This window comes from Triturus cristatus, chromosome 7 (assembly GCF_964204655.1).
Source record: "Triturus cristatus chromosome 7, aTriCri1.1, whole genome shotgun sequence".
Lineage (NCBI taxonomy): Eukaryota > Metazoa > Chordata > Amphibia > Caudata > Salamandridae > Triturus > Triturus cristatus.
Genome location: NC_140590.1, coordinates 1,725,635,086 through 1,725,658,819, shown reverse-complemented (window position 1 = coordinate 1,725,658,819; position 23,734 = coordinate 1,725,635,086). Strand labels below are relative to the sequence as shown.

General features: G+C 39.1%; 1 protein-coding gene across 1 annotated transcript in view; it reads left to right on the top strand.

Moving 5' to 3' along the window:
• The window catches only part of LOC146812904 (uncharacterized), a 206,839-nt gene extending 183,373 nt beyond the window's left edge, over nucleotides 1–23,466 (top strand). Inside the window, exons 4-5 of the mRNA XM_085615223.1 lie at nucleotides 17,628–17,783; nucleotides 23,252–23,466. Coding sequence (XP_085471349.1) covers nucleotides 17,628–17,783; nucleotides 23,252–23,466 — 371 coding nt within the window. The remainder of the gene's footprint in view (nucleotides 1–17,627; nucleotides 17,784–23,251) is intronic.
• The last annotated feature ends 268 nt before the right edge of the window (nucleotides 23,467–23,734 follow it).

Genomic DNA, 23,734 nt, shown 5'->3' with positions numbered 1-23,734 from the left:
AGAGTGGTGTATTTGCCCTTGGATTTGAAAAAAAATATGGAAACTATTGATGCGGATACTTTGGAAACTGAACCATTAGTTATTCTGGTTAATGGTGTACCTACAAAGAATAAGAAGATTTGGCAGGAGCTGGTAGATGTGCGGAAAGTACAAAGAGCAAATTTGTATTTGAAAAGGAATAACAAATGGTATGAATCAATTTATATAGAAGAAGAAGAAGAAGAAGAAGAAGATTTACAAGAAGACACAGAAACACCAACTGGACAAATTGAAATAGTGGACAAGTCAAAGGAAGAAGAAATTTATGAACATTTTAGCATACATCCTCTTCATTCAAAAGAAGTTATGGGAGATAATATCGATCTCTTTCAGATGAAGAAAGCAAAAGGAACTCCCGTGAGTGTATGGGAGGAGAGCTTGGAAGCTCGATGTTTTCCCCAGCTGTTTCCTAAAGGAAAAGGAGGACGATACGATGAACGACCAGAACAGATTCCAGCTTCTGAGTATCGGACTACAAGACTATATGCTGAAGATCCCAGATTTCGACAAAGTATTCCTTATTTGTTCCATCTTTTATTTGAAAGCGACTTGTCTGCACTGTCTTATGCAGTAAATCACATTTTAAAAAGTGGAGTACATTTACAAAATGTGTCTGCTAAGGATTTTATGGAGAAAGTGCAGCACCGAGATGATCATTTGGAAACACAACTGATCAATCTGATGGCTTGTCAGCGTGGGACAAATGAATATTGGTACCGACGCCATGGTGAATTAAAATGCATGTTACGGAATTTAGGAACACCAACATGGTTCCTTACCCTAAGTTGTGCGGAGTACGCTTGGGATGATTTACTGGATTTTCTACGAGAGGCAAATTCAAACATTAAAAATATCGAATACAAGACAGCAGGAGAACTGTGCTCATTGGATCCGGTTAATGTTTGCAGATATTTCAATCATAGATTTGAGGCTATGAAGTCCTTCATCTGCAATAAAAAAAATCCACCTCTAGGAGAAGTAGTGGATTTCTTTTGGAGAAAAGAGTACCAGGCAAGAGGTGCTCCTCATATTCATATGCTGTTGTGGATCAAGGATGCCCCAAAGTTTGGAACAGATACTGATGAAGCAGTGTTATCTTTCATTGAAGAATATGCAACATGTGCTATACCAAAAAGCACAGAAGAGAAAAAGTTAAAGGAGCAAGTTTTACGTTTCCAAAGTCATCGGTGTGGAAAATACTGTCGACGGAAATACAAGAGCAAAGATAAATACTACACTAAATGTCGATTTGGATTTCCTAGACCTGTTCTTTCAAATGGAAGAGTCAACAGTTTTATGTCAGCTGTGAGACATACTATCACAAGAAAATCACCTAAGAATACCTACAACCTAAAAAGAAAAGAAGAATCAAAAAATATAAATGACTACAACCCAGTCATTTTATCCATGTGGAACGCTAACATGGATATACAGTATGTAGCTGACAATTCCATTGCTGTTGCTCGATATGTAACGTCTTACATTACGAAATCAGAAAAAACAGAATTGAAGGAAATGTGGGAAGAGATTTCTCACGAGAAGACTGTCAGTAAGAAGCTGTACAGTTTCAGTTTGAAGATGTTATCGCATCGAGAAATTGGATCCTACGAATGTTCAGATAGGTTATCTTCTGCAAGTCTCTACTCGAAGTCAAGAAGAATAATTTGGGCAACTTTAGGCCTTGCAGCAATGAGAAATCGGGTACTGAAATCTGTTGGAGAAATTGAATATTTGGCCGAGAATGACCCAGAAAGTACAGATATTTTGAAATCAAACATGTTGGACACATATTATCCCAAGAGAAGTCAACATCTGGAGAACATGTGTCTCTATGAAGTGCTGCAGAACTACATTTATTCACGGAAAGCCGCAGAAGACATCAACAATGGAAAATATAAAGTCGTTGGTGAGGAAGGATGTTTGGTGAAGCAAACAAAAGGAAGTTTGATAAATCACAGGAAGCTGAGTTGCGACACTACTGACAAGAAGGAATTTTACTACTTGGCTCTTTTACAGTTGTTTAAACCATGGCGTACAGAGGATGAACTACTGGGAGAATTTCAAAGCTATGAAGATTCTTTTAATGCTTGCAAAGACAGCATACAATGCAGTACATTCTCAAGTTATCTGCAAATGTTAAATGAAGAAATTGAACAGGAAACTACAATTGCAGCAGAAATAGCTAGAGACAGTTCTCAGGACAGCCAAAGTTCAGGAACACTCAGTCAAGATCCCCTAGGACAACCAATCGTTGAAAATGAAGCATCAATAGCCATGAATGAAGTGGAAACGGCTATGAATCAAGCTCAAGAAGAATTTATAGACTTAGAAAATTTGGAAAGACAACTGAATCAAGAGCAGCAACAAATTTATGAAGAGATCAGAAACAAAATTGATCACGGATTTCTACATGAAAAAAAAGAGTGCTCATGCACATCATTTCATCCAATCAGGATGTATGTAAGCGGACAAGCTGGAACTGGAAAAAGTTTCCTTATAAAAGTCATCAGTAGCTACCTACAGCAAAAAACAGATTCTACTTTGTCTTGTGTGGTTACTGCTCCAACTGGGTTAGCAGCATATAACATAAAAGGAATCACTTTACATCGTTTGCTAATGTTACCAGTGGAGCATGAGAACAAAATACAATACAACAAGCTAACTGGAGAAGCATCCTTGGAAGTTTCAAGAGTATTGAAGAAGATGCAAGTTCTCATTATTGATGAGGTGAGCATGGTATCAAACTTAATGCTTGCCTTTGTGCATTTAAGAATGCACCAAATTTTGAAGACAGACTATGACATGTTATTTGGTGGAAAACACATCATAGTTTTTGGAGATCTTTTGCAACTTACTCCAGTTAAAGGACAACCAGTGTTTAATACTGTCACACATGAAGACACGAAGAAGTCATTGGGAAGCATCGGAAATACAAATATTTGGTCCTTCTTTGAGTACAAGGAACTTACTACTAATATGAGGCAAGCAAGCGATGAAGAATATGGAAGTATTCTGAAAGATATCAGAATTGGACTACTCACAGAAGTTGGCAAAAAAGCATTACAGAGTCGGCTGCTACATAATTTATTTCCAAAGGAAGAAATAGTTGCAGAGAAAATATACAAGAACATTGCAGAAAACAAAAGTGTCATCTGCTTAATGCCAACTCTACGTGAATGCTCAATATTTAATGAGGAGCTTTTGAAATTGGAAAAAGAAGAGATCAGGAAATTGGAAGCAGTGGACAAAATTGAGGATGGAAGAATTACTGTCACAGTAACAGGCAAACTGAAAAATAAATTGGATTCACTAGAGAAGAACATCTCCAAAACAGCTGGATTAGAAAAAAATCTATATGTTTGCATGAACTGTAGAGTATTTTTAAGAAGAAATTTGGATGTTGAAAAAGGTTTAGTTAATGGAGCTATGGGAAGAGTTGTGGGTTTTATTAATTATCAGAAAAAAGATGGAATTGAATGTTTAAAAATAAATTTTGATCAGATAGAAGAAGTTAAAGATATTTGTCGTTGTACAGTTCGTTTCATGCTTGTGAAAGACTTATATGTACGTAGGAAGCAGTTTCCGTTTTCTCTAGCATATGCTGTAACTATTCACAAGTCTCAAGGATTGACTGTAGATTGTGCATTTGTGAACATTGGTTCAACTGTGTTCAAAGAAGGTATGGCATATGTTGCTTTGTCACGAGTGAAAACATTATCAGGTTTATTCATGATAGACTTTGATGATTCAAAAGTTAGTGCTGATACAAACTGTGTAAAGGAGTATAATAGATTAAGAAGAAGCTATGCTCCTCATTTAGGTCAGTATCCTGTGTTGGAGAAACGTGTAGTTTCTCGTAAAAGAAAAAATGAGAATATCTGTAATGAAGATGTAGAGAAGAGGAAAAAAAAGAGGAGTGATGTAATTGCAAGCAAAAAGAAAAAGGAAAATGAAGAACAGGTTGTAGGATGTCATTTTGAAAATAGCTCTGGTGTCAACTGCTACGCAAATGTAGTGCTGAATGTTGCATTTTATCTGGAAAGTTTGCAAGAGCAGATAATAGTAAATCAGGGAAAAAGATTCTGTTCTGAGCTGAGTCTCCTTTTTCAAAAGCTGAGTAAAGATAAAACTCAAATAGAAAGTGCTACTGAAATTAGAAAACTTTTAGATATATGTTCAGGACGAACACAGTTTTCTCAAAATGAACAGCAAGATGCACACGAATTTTTGATGTATTTTCTTCAAGTACTGGAAGTAGAAGAAGTTGCAATTGATATTTTATTTGGTCTCTCTTATAAATGGGAACATAGTTGTGAAAACTGTTATAATATATGTGGCTCTAATGTTGATAATGAAAGGTTTATTTATTTGACATTGCCAGAGAGTAAAACAGTCACTTTTGCAAAATTAGTTAAAGATGCTAATCATAGCATGAAATGCAGTGAGTGTAAATCTGACATGTTTTCAACATTAATTTTAAAGGAATACGGACAGTATGTAATTTTAATGATGCAACGATGTAGAGCTGATGGTTCAAAATTGGATACTTTAATAAAGAAGTTTACAGGACAGCAATTATCAATTTCAGGAAAAACTTTTGTAACTGTTGAAATAATTTTCCATGATGGACCTACTGTTACTTCTGGACATTACACAGTTTATCTTAAATGTGAAAAAGGCTGGACACTGTGTAATGATTCCCAATTGATTTTCAAACAACGTTTGCCTTTTGATTTAGCAAATTCCTATCTAATCTTCCTGAAACCTAAATTTTAGAGAGACTTGGCAAGATCTGGACAAAATAATTTTACCATTTTACTGGATTACCATTGGAATTTTCTAAAAAAAAGATTTTTTAAATTATCATTTGGCCTAATGGAAAGATAACCAATTGTAATGTGGACTTTTTTAATTTTTAATGAAACTTTCAAAAACCAATAATTTAGAGATAATCGGTAACATCTGCACAATTTAAATTTTGGAATGTTATTGGAGTGCCATTGGAAATTTTTTCAAAAAAGATTTTAAAAATTACTATTTGGCCATGCGGAAAAGTAACCAATTCTATTGTGGACTTAATAAATTATTATAAAATTTTTCGTGAACCAAAATGTTACAGAGAATCGGTGAGATCTGGACAAATTAAACTTTAGAATTTTATTGGATTACCATTGGAAATTTAATCCAAAAAATTTTTTTAAATTACTATTTGGCCTAAAGGAAATGGAATCAGATGTATTGTGGAGTTATTTGAGATATAATATTGTGATTATACTTCTGAAACAAAAACATCAGACGGTATTTTAAAGAAATAAGTATTGTTTTTTGATGATATTTTTTTAGAATATTATGCATTTCTGTAATGTTAAGTTTAAGTGAGAAGAGATTCTGGGCTTTTTTAATACAATCTTTGAGATTGTTATTTTTTTTTTGCCCGCTGTTAAATGATGAATGCAATTGCTTTCACAATTTAAAGTGAAATGCAATATATTCTGAAAACAGCAAAAATAAGGCAAAAATATTTTTTGGTAAATATGTAAATACGTGTACTGTATTTTAAAATGTTTAAAAAATATTAATACTTTTTTCTTTTTTTTCAGATTGATATAGAAGATTTTCGAAAACTAGAACCATTTTTAAAGCAATTTTTTTTAAAAAAAACAAATGAATAAATATTTTTTTGAGTGGGTATGGTAAGTCAATAATAACAATTGTAGTGTTTCAAAGTCCTTGTAATGTGATTATTGATTTTTAGTGTTTTAAAAAAAAAAAAAAAAACAATTACGCGCACGCGTACGGTAAAAAAAAAAAAAAAAAAGTTTTTTAAAAAATATATAAAAAAAAGATGAAAGATAAGGTTGGCTCTTAAAAGAGCCGTTGTGTTCATGCAGGGAGAGAGGAAAGAAAGAATGGGAAAATTAGTCTCTGTGACAAGTGTGCTGATCTATTTTGAGGTTCACTAGGGAAACACTGGTCTCCCTATGACAAATTAGATCATGACAAGAGGCACATCGAATATCAACCCTCAGAAATCGAGGGTTAATTTCCAGAGGGCCAGCAAAAGGAGATGCTCCCCCCACAGATGAAGGGCTCACCTGACCTGCAGAAGAAGGAGTCAGCCCTGCAGATGATGGTCCAGGCTGAGCTGCTGTGGATGTGTTTGGTTGACTTTCTGAAGGGTTACCTCCAAAAAGTCGATCATGTGTCCTTTTGTGTACATCCCTGAGGTGCCTCATCATGGTATGATTCCCAAAGGAATACTTCCTGTCAGGATTACCTCTTGAAAGTACACGCTGACACAGCTTGCAAGTCACTAAGGGTGCATTTACCTTTAGCTGGCCTTCAGGAAAAGTAAAATAATCCCATACATAAGAGGTCTTTTGTTTCCTCGCTCTCTGCCTCAAGGTAGTGCTGCTAGTGCTAGCCTCACTCTCAGAAGAGCTCTGCTGTTCTGCCATCGTATCACAAAGACAACCCAGCTCCTTCTCCTAAGGGATCACAAGCAGAAATGAGGGGAATGGGTGTGGTGTAGGAGAGTTCTAGAACTGAAAGTAGTTTCAACCAATCAAAAGTTGTGTTTCATGATCACATGACCTACCGTACGCTTACGGTACGCTTACAGTACGCTTACGGCAAAAGTGCGCATGCGCGTAAAAAAGACACGCGCTTGCGCGCATGCGCATAACAGTCACTACCCGACACTTCCGCGTAACGTGCGCGTGTAGCGTACACGCGTACGCGTCCCACGCGGAGTACGCGTGGCTACGCAAATTGCGTAAATATACGCAAACAGCGTAGATAAATTAGGGGCGTTGCGTAAACCGTACGCTTACCGTAAGCTTACGGTACGCGTACTAAAAAAAAAGGAAAAAATGTACTGGAAAAAATTATAACATGTTTATTTTATGAAATATATTTAAAAAAACATATTAAAGAATTTTAAAATTTTTATCATAGTCTTTTTAAAAGGTTAGAACATTAAATTAAAAATATGTTTAAAAAAATAGAAGAAAAAAAAAAAATTAGCATTTAAAAAACCTTGCAAATTCACTGAAAAAACCATGGGTTTCACACACGTTATAGTTAGGAATTAGCATTTAAAAAACCTTGCTAATTCAATGAAAAAACCATAGGTTTCCCACACGTTATAGTTAGGAATTAGCATTTAAAAAACCTTAGAAATTCAATGAAAAAACCAAAGGTTTTACACACGTTATAGTTAGCTGGACATTTTACTCGTAAAAAACCATTGAAATTCCCCTGTTATAGTTAGTTAAGCTAACTATAACTCGCGCGCCCGCAATGCACTGCTGATGACGTCACATATTACATCACTCATGACATGGTCAGTGACATCACTCATGACATCACTGATGACATCTCAAATGACATCACTGATGACATCACTGATGACATCATCCAGTGAATGTGTGTTTTTCTGAAAATTAAATATGTTTTATATATGTATATCTCAAGGTCGATGGAAGAATAAATGGGTATATAAGTGTCTAAATGGATGATTTGTTTTTGAAAAATTGATTGTGTAACTGACTGATAAAGTGTATCTTAGTGAATACATGGCTTAGTGAGTAATGTTTAAATATGTAAATATCTGTATCAGTCTCTCACTTTGTGTATAAGTGGCTGCATGGGTTGGTGAGTAGCTACTTGAGTGTCTATATAGGTTATTAGTTGGTTTTTTGAGTATCAGTATAAGTGTCTGATGTCTGTATGGTTCGATGGGGGGTATTACGTAGTGCATAGGTGCATGAATGAGTGACTCACTGTTTGTATGTGTTGAAGACAGCATGTGTGCAGGACTGTATGGGTGGATGAGTGTGTGCATGGGTGTGTTAGTGAGTGAATGACTGTCTCAATAGTGTCTTTATGAGTAACTACATATGTTTTAAACTAGTATATATGACTATTGGTGTATATAAGTAAGTATATGTGCGAGTGAGAGATTGAAAGAGTGCCTGTATGAATAAGTATGTGTTTCTATAAGTGATTGTTTAAAAGACTAAGTATGTGTAAGTTTTTGTAGAAGTAAGTGTGGTGGTGTGTGTATAACTGTATATGCAAGTAAATGGATGTTTGATTCTTTATTAGCATGAGTGACTATGTGTGAGTAACTCTATGAATGAGTGGCATTGTGTTACAGGATGTTTAGGTGTATGAGTACATATGATGAGTGAGTACATGTATGAGTGACTGTATAGGACTGTTGGTGAATGAGTGGATGTGTATGTGGATCTTAGAATTACTGAAGAGGTTGTTGTAACTGGTATTGGTATGTCCATTGTTTTGAAAATTTTAGTCTCTATTTTTGAATGTGTGTATCAAAGGTTATATTAGGGTGAGAGGAGGTCTGCCACTCTATCACAAGGATGATGTCATCAGTGATGTCATCAGTGATGTCATTTGAGATGTCATCAGTGATGTCATGAGTGATGTCACTGACCATGTCATGAGTGATGTAATATGTGACGTCATCAGCAGTGCATTGCGGGCGCGCGAGTTATAGTTAGCTTAACTAACTATAACGGGGGAATTTCAATGGTTTTTTACGAGTAAAATGTCCAGCTAACTATAACGTGTGTGAAACCTTTGGTTTTTTCATTGAATATATATATATATACACACACACATATATGGGCTGCTCCGTGCCCATTGTTGTGGGGCCACCCTGTAGGGTCAGGGGCTCCTTTGCTCGGAGGCTGTTCTTTTGATGTTAATCTGGAGCATGACTCACTCTCCGTTACAAGCCTAAGAGAGGAAGTGCTAAACCAGCAAAGTTGTGACGGTGCAGGAAGGGATTCAGAGAGGGATGATTCCTTACTCTGATCGTGCCGGAGGACTGGCATTGTTTCAAGGCCATGAAAACAAGTGGCATGTGGAATAACAAATATTCACAAGACAGCGTGAGTAATTGAACCCACTATGACTTTTGATGCATGCACAAAAAGAATGAACTTTTGACTGAAAAGGCATATGAATGTATTATGATTCCATGCATTATTCCGCAATTACCAGTGAAATGCATCAAGGGAAGTGAAGTCTTTAAGCTTGTCATGTGGCTTTTTACATAAAAGGTGCACACAAATGCACTTACCACTTTATCTCCACCTGTGATCAAGACAAATGCTGTTGAAACGCGTAAGGAGAAGGAGAACTTATTGTGCTGCTGTGCCTGCAAATAAAATGCTTGTACTCCGGTAATGGGTCTCAATGTGGTTCTTGGGATGGGCTGCTCCGTGCCCATTGTTGTGGGGCCACCCTTTAGGTTCGGGGGTTCCTTTGCTCGGAGGCTGTTCTTTTGATATATATATCCAAACCGTTACTCACTCCAATTAAGAATGAGTCCGACACATGCCAAGAGCATTGCAAAGTTGATTTTAATTCAATCTTGGTGGCATAAACCGGTGAGCTATGAAACGCCACGGCAGACGCGTTTCAGTGGTTTGCTTTCATCAGTGCCGGTTATATATATATATAATAGTATAATAGAGCCTTGAATCTGAGAACAGAACTGTACAATATTAGCTATTATTTCACTTGAAGTTATATTCGACCAATTGCTCTAGGAATGATGTTTGTATTCAGTATGCTGCGATAAGCACTTAAGCTATACATTTGTTTGCTATATGGATTTTATCTTTTTTTATATATTTTTTATCATCTTTTAGGGACAATGGTTTTGTTCCTAGGTAGCAGTTTGTTTTTTTACGCTTTATTAAACACTTAAAATTAACATAGAAGATGATCAAAAGAAAAGAGAAAAAGAAAAAAACAAGTTAATAGAATATTTCAGCCATATTGTGTTGGGTAGAAGCATTGTGATAGAAATGTATTTCACAGATAATATGCAATATACTTTGTTTCCCTATTTTTGAACCATATGAGTTTACAATAATATGTTTTAAAGTATGTGCTTTTATGATTCACCTAAAAAACACTTTCAAAAAAACATTTTTATGTATTTTACATGAAATTAGTTTTTAATATGATTTATATATTTGATTGGGCATTTTAATGGATTAAACCAAATAATATATATCTATTTTTTATATGTGTTATTATATAAATGTATATATATTTATGGCTGAGTTTGCACAATATTCAAAAACTATGATTGTAACACTAAAATGGTCAAAAAAAGCAAGAAAACATAAAAAAGTATTTCTTCTATGTTTATGATAGCATTATCACGTGTAAGGTACTGTGCACTTTAAATAAGATACTTGGGTTCCCTAAGCGCATTATGTGATCAAGGCCTTATTTGGCGGAAACACATCAGGGCGGTTGAGAAATAAAAATACCTGGATGCACAACAATTGGGTTTGTGTCCGTCTTTTCCCAAGTGAAGGGAAGCAGCGAAAAACGGCGTTCTGCTATATTTGTGCCGAGAAGGGTTCCTCGGCAGCAATGAACCCCCTCCTCAATGGTTGAGCAGGAGTGACAGGAAGCTATGTCCAGTGTCTCTATGCTGGACTTTGTCTGCAATCTCTAGTGAGAAATTCGCCAGCCCCCAGATACCCCGATACCTGTATCTGCCTTTACAGTGGTTGCGAAAAGTGAGTTGGAGGACCCGAAAGATCGACTGCCAAAGGATAAGGTAGGAAAACGTGGGGAGCATATTCTGGTGGAGGAGGTGTGTGATTGACAAGCATCGGAATTGAACCGTGCTGCTTTGTTGAATCCCATTTAAGTTATGATATTGAAGCTTAGCCGCCATGACCGCAGACGTGCTAGGGAGCCGTGAAGCTGCGGCAGAACTGATATTCGATTATGCCCCAAATACATCAGAATAAGTGTTGGGACCAATTGGCCCACTTCAGGGGGGCAATACAAACATAAGAGACAAATTCAAAAAACTAGAGAAGCTAATGCATATGGAACATTCCAAATGGAGGAAGCACAAGTCGCTGGGTTGTTATCTACAAGTGGGACGTATTCCGAGAGGTTTACACATTATGATTGCCCCAAGCTATGAAAACCCAGACCCACAGATGCTACGTGAGTGGGCGGAATGCAACCTCGACTCGGCTAGAAGACTTGTGGAAATACTTGTAAAATACACTGAGAGTGACCACATCAAATTACAAGAACAAATTGAGGAACTTAATTCAGAAATTATTGAATTAGAGGTTACTCCAAATATCAAAACATTCGAGATGAAATGACAGTTAGGTTGGCAAAAGAGGAGGAAATCATTATAAAGCATAAAACTTGTAGGTTTCAACGAGACAAACAAGACTATGAACAAGGTCAAGTTTTTACATTTGCTAAAATATATAATGCACTAAAAATCACCAAGCCTGCAATTCGGCAAAACAATGCAACATTGAGTGGAAGGGAAACAACGGGGTTGTCAACATCAGCCTCCGACTTAAGTTCCGCGGTAGAGAGTGAAGTGGAAACAGACCAGGCAGGAATGTCAACATCCTTGGGGTGTCACAAACTCTTCCCGGCAGAGGAAGTCAACTGTCTCAGACAGGATCGAAAACAAACACTGAGACCACAGAAACAGGCTACACAAGTAAACAAAAACGTAATACAAAACGAAGAGAAAGGCGCAAATGCCAGCGGAGGCATTCCCAACAAGAAACTGCAATTCAAAAAGAAATGGCAACGAAAGTAAAACAACAAAAAAACAATACTGTAGTAAACTTGTCTCCCATGAGTCTTACGAAAGCCAAAGTACGACTTTTGGAATTAGGGCTTTCATATTGTCCCGAAAATAACTTTGACTTCGCCAGAACTCTTGTGGATGTCTATCAATTCATTCGTAAGTTGAAACTGAAAAAACACTTTGTGACTAATGCAAATAACAAAGTTACATCCGAACATGTCGAAACGATAAACCCACAACGATTTGGTAACTTTACTGCGGCCGATGCGGATTTTTTTTTCAAATCTACATGTGCTAGTGCAAGAGGGAACAGCAATCGCTAATGAGGTAGGAAGTCCAAGCGGCAACACCTACGGCACGGTTCATACCAATTTTAAACCAAGGACAACTTTTCAACCGTTGGCAGCAAGGGATTCCTTGGCTATCTTTGGCGAATTGGTTACGGCGGAAATAAAAAACTTAAAATTCAAAAACGAAAGATCAAAGAAAAAATATAGATATCAACAAAATCAGTATAATAAACTCATGGAAAAATTGCAAAGAAATGAGCAAGTTATCATTCGTAATTCCGATAAGGGAGTGAACATTGTTATTTGGTCTCGCCAGGAATATATGAAAGAAGCCTTATTACAATTGGATGACACAAATTGTTACAAGAGATGCAACATGCAGACTGTACGAAGCTCATGGATTCAATACTATTCAAAATGTATTGTATGGCGCAGCGCAGGATTGATAAGCATGGATGAACTGAAATTCCTGAAAAATGAACATCCCATAATGCCTGTCACCTATTTGATACCTAACTCCACTGGGCAGACCAATAATGTCTGCAAAAGGAGGGTTTTTAGAAAACAACTCGAAATATATAGATTTCTTTTTGCAGGATTATGTTAAAAGGTTACCCTCCTTTGTACAAGATTCTACTGATTTTTTGAGGATACTAAATACTTTTGATTGGGATTCAAGTTATTTGTTAATGTGTCTAGACGTAACATCTTTATATACAAGTATCCATCATCAGGATGGAATCAGAGCGATAGAAAATTATCTGAGTTCCAGACCACTGCATTTATGTCAACATGATAGAATGTTGATTGCAATGATAACATACTGCCTTAACAACAACGATTTTTCGTTTTCAATTCAAGTCTTTCAGCAAATAAGAGGAGTAGCTGTGGGGGCTTGTTTTTCCCCTAGCTACTCCTGCCTCCACATGGGTTGGTGGGAGGAAATGATATTGAACAGAGAACGTAAGGCAAGTGTGGATGGTCATGTTCAAATGTGGTTACGTTACATTGACGATTTTTTTGTAGTTTGGCAAGGCACAGAAGAGCAGCCCAGGAGTTTGTAAGCAAGATCAATCAAAACAATATAAACTTTCACTTTACGGCTACCATAAGCCATAAGCAGTACTCATGTATACTTTTTGGATATGGAGGTCTATATAAAAGATCAGAGAATTGAAACAAAACTATACCACAAGCCTACTGCTTGTAATAGTTTATTACATGCGAAAAGCCAGAATCCTGGGCATCTCATTCAAAGTATACCATGCGGTGAAATGTTGAGGATCTTGCAAAGGCCCAACGTCTGAGTAAGGAAAGATTTTTGGAACGTGGCTATGATGAGAAAACTATAAACATAGCTATTAGAAAAGCCAATGATATGGACAGACAGACTTTTTTTTTTTAAAAAGGGTTCAGGCCCTGGGGTATGGGGTCCCCAGGGCCCAAAAAAAGCAAAAAGGAGGGCCACACAGCCCCCATTCTAAAAAAAAGAAATTAAAAAAAAAGACCGGCATCGTGCCGGAGACCCCGTCCCCTCCCAACAACACTCTGCAAACACGCCCTGTGGCGCGTTTTAAGTTGGGGAATTAATTCCCCTTCAATACTGGGGGTCCCTGGGGGCCACCTAGCCCACCAGGTACCTCCAGTATGTGCCGCAGGGCTACCTTGCAGAGAGGGGGTCCGAGGCCACGCCCCTTTTTACACCTCTCTGCAACGCAGCTCTGTGGCACTTACTGGAGGTACCTGGTGGGCTAGTTGGACCCCAGGGACCCTCAGGACTCAAGGGGATTTAATCCCCCAATTTACAACACACCAGGGGGTGCGTTTGCACAGTGGTGCTAGGAAGGGGCGTGGCCTGATTTGGCAAGTGTGCAAACGCACCCTGTGGCGTGTTTTAAGTTGTAGGATTAAGTCCCCTTCAATCCTAAGGGTCCTTGGGGGCCAACTAGCCCACCAGGTACTTTACACCATTTTCCTCTTACCATGCATGGTGCAGAATGTGGCACACATACAAAGAGGAAGTAACAAGGAGAAATAAATACATTACGCTTCGGTCAGGGAGGAACAGCATTTTGGCATAATCCCAGATTTACTGACCTAAGTAAATCTGAGATTGTTTAAAAACACATGGGTGGATGAGTAGAAACACCCACATTCCACCCATGGAACAACTTTCTGCTGCAAAGTAACGCAAAGCAGTGATATGCGCTGACTTGAGTTACTTTGGAATTTACTAAAGCATGCAGAGCCACACAAGGAGGCTTTGGGTGGCTTAGAAATTACCATTTAAAGACTTGCGTTGCCTTTCAATGAAGTGTGTCATGCAAGGCTGATGTAAGTCCTTAGTAAAACTGCCCCATAGTTTGTATGAAAACAGTATGTGTGAGTGAATTAACAGTTACTGAAATATGATCATGGGTACAGAGGTAATCAGAGTATGTCGATATATGGACAATTTAACCACTGTTAAAAAATTAAATTGGTTTATAGATTTCTTCAAATGTATTAAGCCCATTTTGCATAGCGTTTGAAAGAGGTCCCACTTACATTCCCTCAAATTCACTACTAAATTGATGTCACCATCCTCAAGTTATTCTTGCAATTTTCTCCAGAACAAAGCACTTTAGATCATCTGCATTATGGTTGGAGCTAGAAAAATGTTCCCTTAGGGTTCCCAGAGAGACAGTAGTGTTGAAGGACTTTGGCTTTTACAGTTTGTTTTGTGTGGTTTGGCCCACATAGGCCAAGCCACAAGGGCTATTAAATATATAAATAACATCAATGCTATTTGGTATGATCTCTCATGGTAAATTTTTGGTTGCCGAAGTAAAAGTCTTTGATCTCCAAAGTCACGTCACTGGCCTTACAACATCCACCTTTGTAATGTCCCAGCACAGGCACTACATTCCAGTCTGCTCGCAAGTCAGTTGGAGCTGGGGATGATAAAAAAGCTTGATCAACATGGTCCTATATATTTTTCCCTCGTTGTACGTAAAGGTTTGTCATGATGCTTGTCATGAGAAGCAACTTCTTCTTGGACCACACTCCAATGTTCATTGATAATTTTATTTATTTATTTGCTACATTAGCAGTGTGTGGTAACACATATCCATAATAGCATCCTTATCAAATTCAGGTTCTAACAGACACTCTCTTGGGCAATACCAGCCTACTTTTTTGGCTCATTTCAATAGTCCCTTTGAGTATCCACATAATAGTCACTTAGAAATAACTGTATTATATTCCAAAAAATAAACTACTCCACAGGTACAGTTTTGTGTAATTCTTAGGAACTGTCCATAAGGTTTATTATTCCTTAGACATTTGGAATGATGTCTATAGTGCCTAAGAAATATGTTGTATTGCTTCACTTTTCTAAATAGAGTGTTATATAGTTTACCTTTGGAAACCTTAATGATAACGTCCCAAAGTTAATTTTATTGTCACTATATGACCTGGTTAATTAAATGTCAATGATCTACTGTTGAGCCATTCAAGAAAATGCTCAAGTCTGGTGCTGTCCATTGTCCATACCATCTGGATGTCATCTCTATACCTTTTCCAAAGGCAGATGTTTCCAATGAAAGGTTATATTCTTGGTATATGGGTGTGTGTTCATATTTACCCATGAAGATGTTAGCCAGATCTGGTACAAACTCAGCCCGCATTGCTATCCCATGGGACTGGTAGTAGAAATCCCTATGGAAGACATTTTGTTTTTGCTCTGCTCAATGTCTAATAATATTACTAAAAAATCTGTAAGCACATACATGGGTCGGTCTCTGGTGTAAATAACTTCCCTGACAACATTTAGGGGCTTATTACGATGTTGGTCGGAGTTTTCTCCAACTGACACGGTCTCAGATGCTGGACCAACCAACCTGAGGTCGGCAGTTCCGCCCCCCTGATAACGATGCGACCGAACACTGTTTGGTCGGATTCCCACTGTTTACTATGGGAGCTTGTGTCATGGCCGTAAACCGGCCCAAATAGAGGCTTCTATAGAGAAATGGGTGTGTGTGTAAAACCCTGCTCCCTGTGGCAGGGACCCCATGGTGCCTGCCACACAGTGCAGGGTTTTGAAGGGGGTACACTAGGTACCCCCTCAACCACTGACCGTAGACCACGGTCCATGTCAGAAAGGCCACCATGAAAGGCTGTGGGAAACCGACATCATAATCCCGATGATGGAAACACTGTCCATAGGGGATTGCCGTGAGATTGCGACCAGCTAGAAGACTCCAAGAGCCGTTCGGAACCGAGTCGGAATTACCGGCCAGTTTACGATCCGACCGCCGACATCGTAATTGGTCATAAAGCCTCCGACCATGGTCAGAAAGCCTCCGACTAGCGATCAGAGGCTTTCTGACTCGTAATAAACACTCATATACTGATATTGCAAGTGTCTAATTTCCCCTACCATCACTGAATGTAGAAGGTAGGCAATAGTGTCAGGACCCTAGTGCAAACCCGATAAAGATGAGTGTGTGTGGTCATAGATCCAGCTGCCCCTGCTCCTCCTAGCGATGTTGGAAAGAGGTGCTTTCTGGAGGAAATCTTAAGCAATTTAAGATAACAATTGAAAGATTCCAAAAATAAGAACAGTACAGAAGACTGGGCAGTATTTTTCAATTGGCATGAAAAGGCTAATAAATATAAGCTTGTGTCTCAGATTTGTAGTATGAGGCAGCTATATCAGAAACTTCAATAATAGATAAGTCACTTGAGGGGCGGGATTAGTGCTTGTTCACCCGCTGCTATTTCCTCTCTGTGTCTATCCCCCAAATCAGTTAACCACCTTAAAAAAGATGCAGAGAATAAGGAGGTTGTTTTGGATGTTCTAAGACTTTCAATGCTGCCCACAGGCCATAGACACCTACAGTGTACTTATGGCTGCACCAGGAAACAGGACAGCTCCAGTGGCACAACGTTTAGGAGGGGCCCAAGGAAGCAATGTTCAAGGGGACACAGAGATAGAGGCGAGACAAGCAGCAGACAGCAAAGCACTACAGGACAGTCCACAGTGCGTAAGATGTGAAGCTGGCACAACTACCCTTCATTCCCACACCAGACCCTGAGTCGAAACTGTTCCTGCTAGCCACAGTATGGACATATCCTGTAGCCCCTTCTATGATGAGGAACCATTTCTAGTAAAAGGCCATCATGTTTCTTGTTGTTAGCTTTCTTCCAGGTCATGGTTGGTGTAACCATCAAGTATTTATGTTAATTGCTTAAAATTCCTGTGCATTGCCACCCAATGTCTTTGTCCCGTAGCACAGTGCTTCTGTTCAGAAACATCTACTTCATTTTTCCAATAAACGCACCTTTTGGAGAAGTGCACACACTAAAGCAGTTTGTCAAATTCGTGGATTCTTTTAATTCCTGTACAGCACAGCAGTCAATTATACCCAAAATGGTTCCAGATGCCTGTATTGTGATGATGAATGTATTTATCAGTTTTAGTAGTTCAACACCAGAAGGACGAGTTTGCTTATTATTATTCTTGATGGAATTTAAAGTGTTGTTTACTCTGCAATTCAGTTCTGAAGCTATGGTGTTGATTTTACCTTAGCAAATAAAGTCATTTATAATAAACATTTTGTCTCCATGCATGACTTGTTCATGCACATTATGCAGCCTTGACCCTTATCTGTTTGCTATGTCAGCCCTTAGGTATTCCACTCAAATTCATTCTAAGACAAAGAAGACTAATGCCTCTGATGCTGACAGCAACCGCCAGATATGTCCAACCTCCGGCTCCAAATTTCAGGGGACAGACATTTTGAAGGATTTGAAAATCTATCTTTGTGGAGATTTGAATGGTAAGAAAATGGGCAGTGTTTGTGACTGGGACAAACTGGTGCAGGTGCATCAGTAACTTTCTGGTGCAAGTGCTTTTCTGAAGATTAAGAAAGACTGCAAATCCAATCTATCCAAACTAAAAGAAAAGGTAGGTTAAGAAGGCAGAAAAGGCAGGAGATCAATGCTTATGATTGGATAACGAAAGTGCTCCATATGTATTGTATGCATTACCTTCAGATATAAAAGTAGATTCAGAGAGGGTGAAGGTTACAAGTAAAAGTTGTGTGGGCTCTTGATGTGCATGGGTTAGCATTCCTGTACAATTAAGGCAATACAGTATGAAGGGTAAACATAGGCGTAGAGGTTATACCTGCGTGGAAGGAAAAAGATGAGTAAGGAAAATAGGTTTTATAGGGTGTGTGGTAACTTATCTTAGAGACACTTATTGAGCATATAACTACATATAGGTGTCCCAGTGCTAATCAACCAGAAAAATGTCAGTTTCCCGATATTGAGATAGAGGTGCTGTGAAAATGAATGGGGGTAAACCCTTAGGACTATTTCATTCTATCAGTGGCTTCCAGAAGCATTCAGTGGAATTTAAAAACTCACAGTAAAAATGTGGGATTCTCAGTTTGACCTCTAAAAGAATGACAGATTTGATTAACTCCTAATTGACATATTTATCTTTCCACTAAGGCCATAGTATATGTGCAGGACTATACATCAACGGAATCGAAATTAAAATGTCACCTTGGGACTGCAACAGCTGTTGGGTCATCCTCTGGGCTTGCAATGGGCTGAGTAGCCTAATTGCTGTGCTTTCGAATCTGCAGTCAAACCTGTCAAAACACTTTTTTTGACAAAAAAGAACTGTGCTTTTATATATTATAATAAATCAGTCACCCAAAGGTGAGGGTGTTTAGTAAAGGTTATACAAGCAAAAATGTTGTATTGGCATGTACTTTCAGTGAATACCCCTCAACACGTATTTTCACTGTTGAAGGGCAGTAGTAATTGCATGAGAAAAACTAAAGTTAATAATAAAATAACTCTGCTACCTCTTGCTTAGAATAAGCTACTAGTTTAATTCAAACACTATTTTTATTTTTTGTTAAAAATCCAATTCAGTGGTGGAGTTTGATTTTTGATAAAGATACAGGAAGATTAACTTTTAGATAATGTTAGACTTTGTCTGCCTGAAACTGCTCCTAGACCAGAAGTGTTGGCTTAGGCCTTTTGGTAGGAAGACTTGGGTGAGAGGTATGTTGTTCATCTCAGCTCAGTAAAGACAGTTGTGGAGGGTTCAAGAACTTCAGTAACTTGATCGGTGCCCGGCTGAGGCATGCCAATCATGGGTAAATGTACATGGAGACCTGGGAAAGATACGTATTTATTCTCTAGGCCAACTGTAGCTACCTTGGCACTCCTTGGCACTCACCAAGTGAGAGAACACACCAGTCCCTGAACCAGTTTGGTGTGGACACCAGCCGCATGACAGGGCAGAAGGGTTCTGCCAATGTTGGATTTTACTCAACATAAGGCACTGTGAGATAGTTTGTAGTAAGGCAAACAGGATGTGCTGCAAAAGTGAGAGGTGTTAAGTTTGGTCACTTTTTCACATTGGTTAGGGAGTGCCAAGAGTGACCCCTACCCATTAACTAGTGAATTCTACAAAAGTGACAGCTCAACCACAAGTCATCAGAACACTTTGTAGACCTATGGAATAAAACAATATCACTGCACCTGTTGTCTTCCACCTGTGTAAAGACCAGCAGGGCTAGACATGCTCTCACTTATGTTATGTTGAGTTATGCACATTGGTAGACTGCACTATCACCTGAAGGGTATCCTGGCGCTGAGCAGGTGTGAGTCTAGCCACACCTAGCACTTAGGGGGACTACTCAAAAAGCAAGGTCTTGTGGAACTTAAAAAGTGAGGAGGAGGCTCTTATGTTTAGTCATATTACTCTTTACTCTTTACAAGCGATGTAGGAGAAGGCTTGACAGCCAGATATGGGTTTCCATATGTGTGGAATGTGTGCAAGTAGTAGTCTGGAAAAGAGGAGGTGTCTGGAAGGTTTGTGAAAGCAGATGCAATTGTTGAGATATGCTAGGGCAATGTTATATAGTGCCTTAAAAGGGTGGGGTAGGAGTTTTAATTATGCTTGTGTATAGGGAGCCAGTAATACTCCCTACGTTGTAGTGTGCAGTGAGTGTGGCATGGGAGGTTGTGAGTGATTCTGGCCACTGAGTTATGAATGGTCTATAGCCTTCTCGTCAGTTTTTAGTTGTCCCCTGCATTGAGGGTATTCCTGTAGTCTAGCTTGTTTGTGACGAGGGAGTGCATTAAGGTTTTCCGGGTGCTGATTGAAAGCCATTTGAAAATCTTCTTCTGCATCTTCTGGGTATGGAAACATGATACGTTGACAGCGTTGATTTGGGTGGTCATATCACATTTGCTGTCAATTCTCAGCCTGGATGGGGAGGAGAGGTTATCGGTCCTAGCTCTGTTGGGCACCAGGTAGAGCCCCATGGTAAAGTTTTCTTCCCAAAGATTACAATTTTGGTCCTGTCGGTGTTCAGCTACAGACATCTGGTCTTCATCCAGCGGGTGATTTCAGTCTTGCAGGTATTGAACTTATCTGGGTACTTGGCATCTTGTCCATGAGGGAGAGAATGAGCTGCTTGTCTGCAGTTTAGCAGAGACATTGATGTTGTGATAGTGGATTTTTCTGGCTAGAAGGTTGTTGTAAGTGTTGAAGAGGATCGGGCATGAGGAGGATCCTTGAAGAACTCAGCAGATGAGGTCATAGACGTCTAAAGTGTATAGTGCCAGGCTGACTGAGTCAGTCCTTCCAGTCAGGAAGGAGCAGATCCATCGTAGGGCATGTCCTTGGATTCCGATGTCATGTAAGCACTGGCTAAGGAAGGGGGTGGAAGACCATGTTGAATGCTGCAGAGAGGCCCAGCAGGATGAGGGTCAACATGGCCCCACTGTCCAGAGTCATGCAGATGCTATGCATTGGGGTGATGAGGAGAGGCTCAATGCTGTGGTTGAGTTTGAACTCAGACTGAGTGGTGTCAAGGAGTTAGTGGTCATTGAAGTACTTGGTGAGGCATCTGTTGAAGATTTTCATTAAGACCATGGTCGGGAATGGCACCATGGAGATCAGTCTCTAGTTATCGAGCCTTGAAGGGTCAGCAGAGGGTTTCTTCAGCAATGGGATGTTTCCAAACATCTGGAAGGGTCGTGGAGAAGATGGAGGCATTCGGAATGGCACTGACGAGTTGCAGTCCTCTGGAGTAGGCATGGTGGGGACAGGGGTGGAATGGGGCCTCCAGAGTAGATAGACTTCATGGTGGCAGCAGTTTCTTCTGTGGTGATGATGGGGTTAGTTCTTTGATTAAGATCGTGTGGTGTTTCTTTAGGTCTTTCAGGTCCATTTGCAGGTTGAAGTTGTTGTAACTGGTAGTAATTTGTTGCTGAACAATTGAAAAAGATTGTTGCAGAGGTTCAAGTTGGAGGTGGCTGGTGAGGTGAAATCCTTCACAATGGCAAATATTTTTTTGCTTTTGTAATACCAATGCAGTCTGCCAGAATGGCACGTTTGCTGGCCTGGATCATTTGGTGGTAGAGTATCAGGGCGGATTTTAATGCTTATACCTGCGACTGAGAGGTAGACTCCAAAGGTCTGTTGGCTGTCCTCCTGTGACACAAAATGCTGTAAAAGGCCCTTTCTTGAAGTGATCAGTCAACCTGTAACAATTACGCCTGGACTAAACCCAGCAGGTTGATCAAGGGGAACTTCTCCAAAAAGTTTGAAAAGTTGAGACATTGAACATTTTTCAACTTACAATATTCCAGAAATCCAAAAGGACTCTACAGCAAAAGTGTCTGTTTCAGTATGACTTCATTGCATAGAGCTTTCAGCCTTGAACTGCTGGAGGATTTTGAGCTGCAAAAATTGGGCAAAGGGACTAATTTAGACTGTGGAGGATGGATTAATATTCATCAGGGCACCCGTCACCCTTATGGACATCCTGTTTCCCATATTTAGAGCGGTTGTTTGACCTTGCGGACATCTGTTAACATTGGCAGGGCCGATGTCCTGGCGGTTCCTGTTAATATTGTCAAAGTTAGAACACTATGGCCATCATCAAACCTTTACACGGTTTCTTGTTATTCAAATACAAAGTCCTAAAGTGTGAATTTGTTTTGGAAAAATGCAAAACCCAATGACCAACACACCATGGGAGTTTTCTTCAATTATGTGGGGGTCATTATTATTTTTTTACTCTCCATTACTGACAGATTTTACCTGGCATGACGAACAGCAAAAAAAAAAAAAAATCTGAACGCCCACTCTAAAATAAGCTGGTGGTTGGGTGGCTTACCTCTGATGGCCCATACTTAGTCAGGCTGTTGGAGAAGTATGTTGACTAATGGAATAGGCTGTGTAGTTGGCACAGATAAGGTCCACCCGGCTTTAAATCAGATGGGCAGACCTTGAGTTTGGCATAGAGGGAGCTCCCTCACTGTCGAATGAAGGTAGAAATCTTGACCTGGTGAAGACACAAAAAGCATCTGATGAGAGGGCTTTGGTAGGAGGAAAAATTTAAAATTTTCCCCTCAGAGGTTTTTCCACCAAATTAATGGTGTCAGCTAACCCTCATGCAACAGCTATCTGACTTGAAGAGGACTTAGTCAGATGCAGTCTTCCACATTACTCTGCTGGGGGAATTGTATTCTATAAAAAGACTAAGGGCCAGGTTTAGATCTTGGTGAATGGATTACTCTGTCACATCAGTGAAGGATATCCAGTCCGCCAAAATAAAAATCCAATTATATCCAATGGGATTTAAACATCAGCAGATGGGATATCGTCACTGTTTTAACGGAGTAACCCGTCTGCCAAGATCTTAATCAGGCCTTAAGTCAGGAGGCAAAACTTTGACCAGAACACTCTGCTTGAGGTATTCGACTTCCGCATTCATCGCTGTCAGCCTATAACCATGCCTAGGTCCTGCTCAACCGGAAACAGTGACATCTGATAGGTGCTTTACTTTTTCTTGTTACTTTTGCCCCAAAACTTTAATGATTCATGTCTCTAGTTCCCTTAAGTGGATTTTAGAAATTTTGGTATCATTTTTCCTATTAGATTTTCCTTTATTTTTATAAAATGGTTGTGTTGATTGTTATTGTGCTTTGTTTGGACTTTTCAATGTATTTGTACTGCTAAACAATTTATACACATTCCATAAGTTAAGCCTGTCTGGGCTGCTCTATATCTATCAGGAGTTGAGCCCAGGTTCTTTTTTTAATCTAACTTGTGTGTTAGACTTGAGAAGCTTTTGGACTTTTTCTTGAGAATGACTCACATCCTCTCCAACTTGTAGCCTATTGTCTAACAAATCCTTGATGCAAATTTATGGAGTAGTCAAGGAAGAAGTATAGATATATTCAAGCTATTGTTTTCTCCAATTAGAATCCATGTGTTTGATTTGTCCTCACAAATGGCTGAGTTTCAGAAACAGATGCTACTTCATCTCTGAGAAGTCAAAATCCTGGGACTTCAGTAAGAAATACTGCCTAACCCACAAATCCGATCTCATCATCATAGAAGACGAAAATGAAATTGTTAAGTATTGGAATGAACAATGTTTATCTGAGTGTGAGATTACTAAAAATGATGAGCAATGAAAATACTGTAAGTTGTGTTCCACATATGACTTCTTTTTAATATTTTTACCTCAAAAATAAAATGCCAACAGGCACACAATGGGTTTCATGACAACAGCACTAACATGCATATAGCTCAAACACCGAGAGGCTGATTCACACAAGTCCTCCCTGCTCATGGTGGAGGCCCTGCAGTCATAAAGTGGTCTCCACACTCAAGGCAGAATGAGAATTCTTTTGCAGAGATTGCGCCTTGAATGGGGAGACTCTCCCACAACTGCGCTGCCCC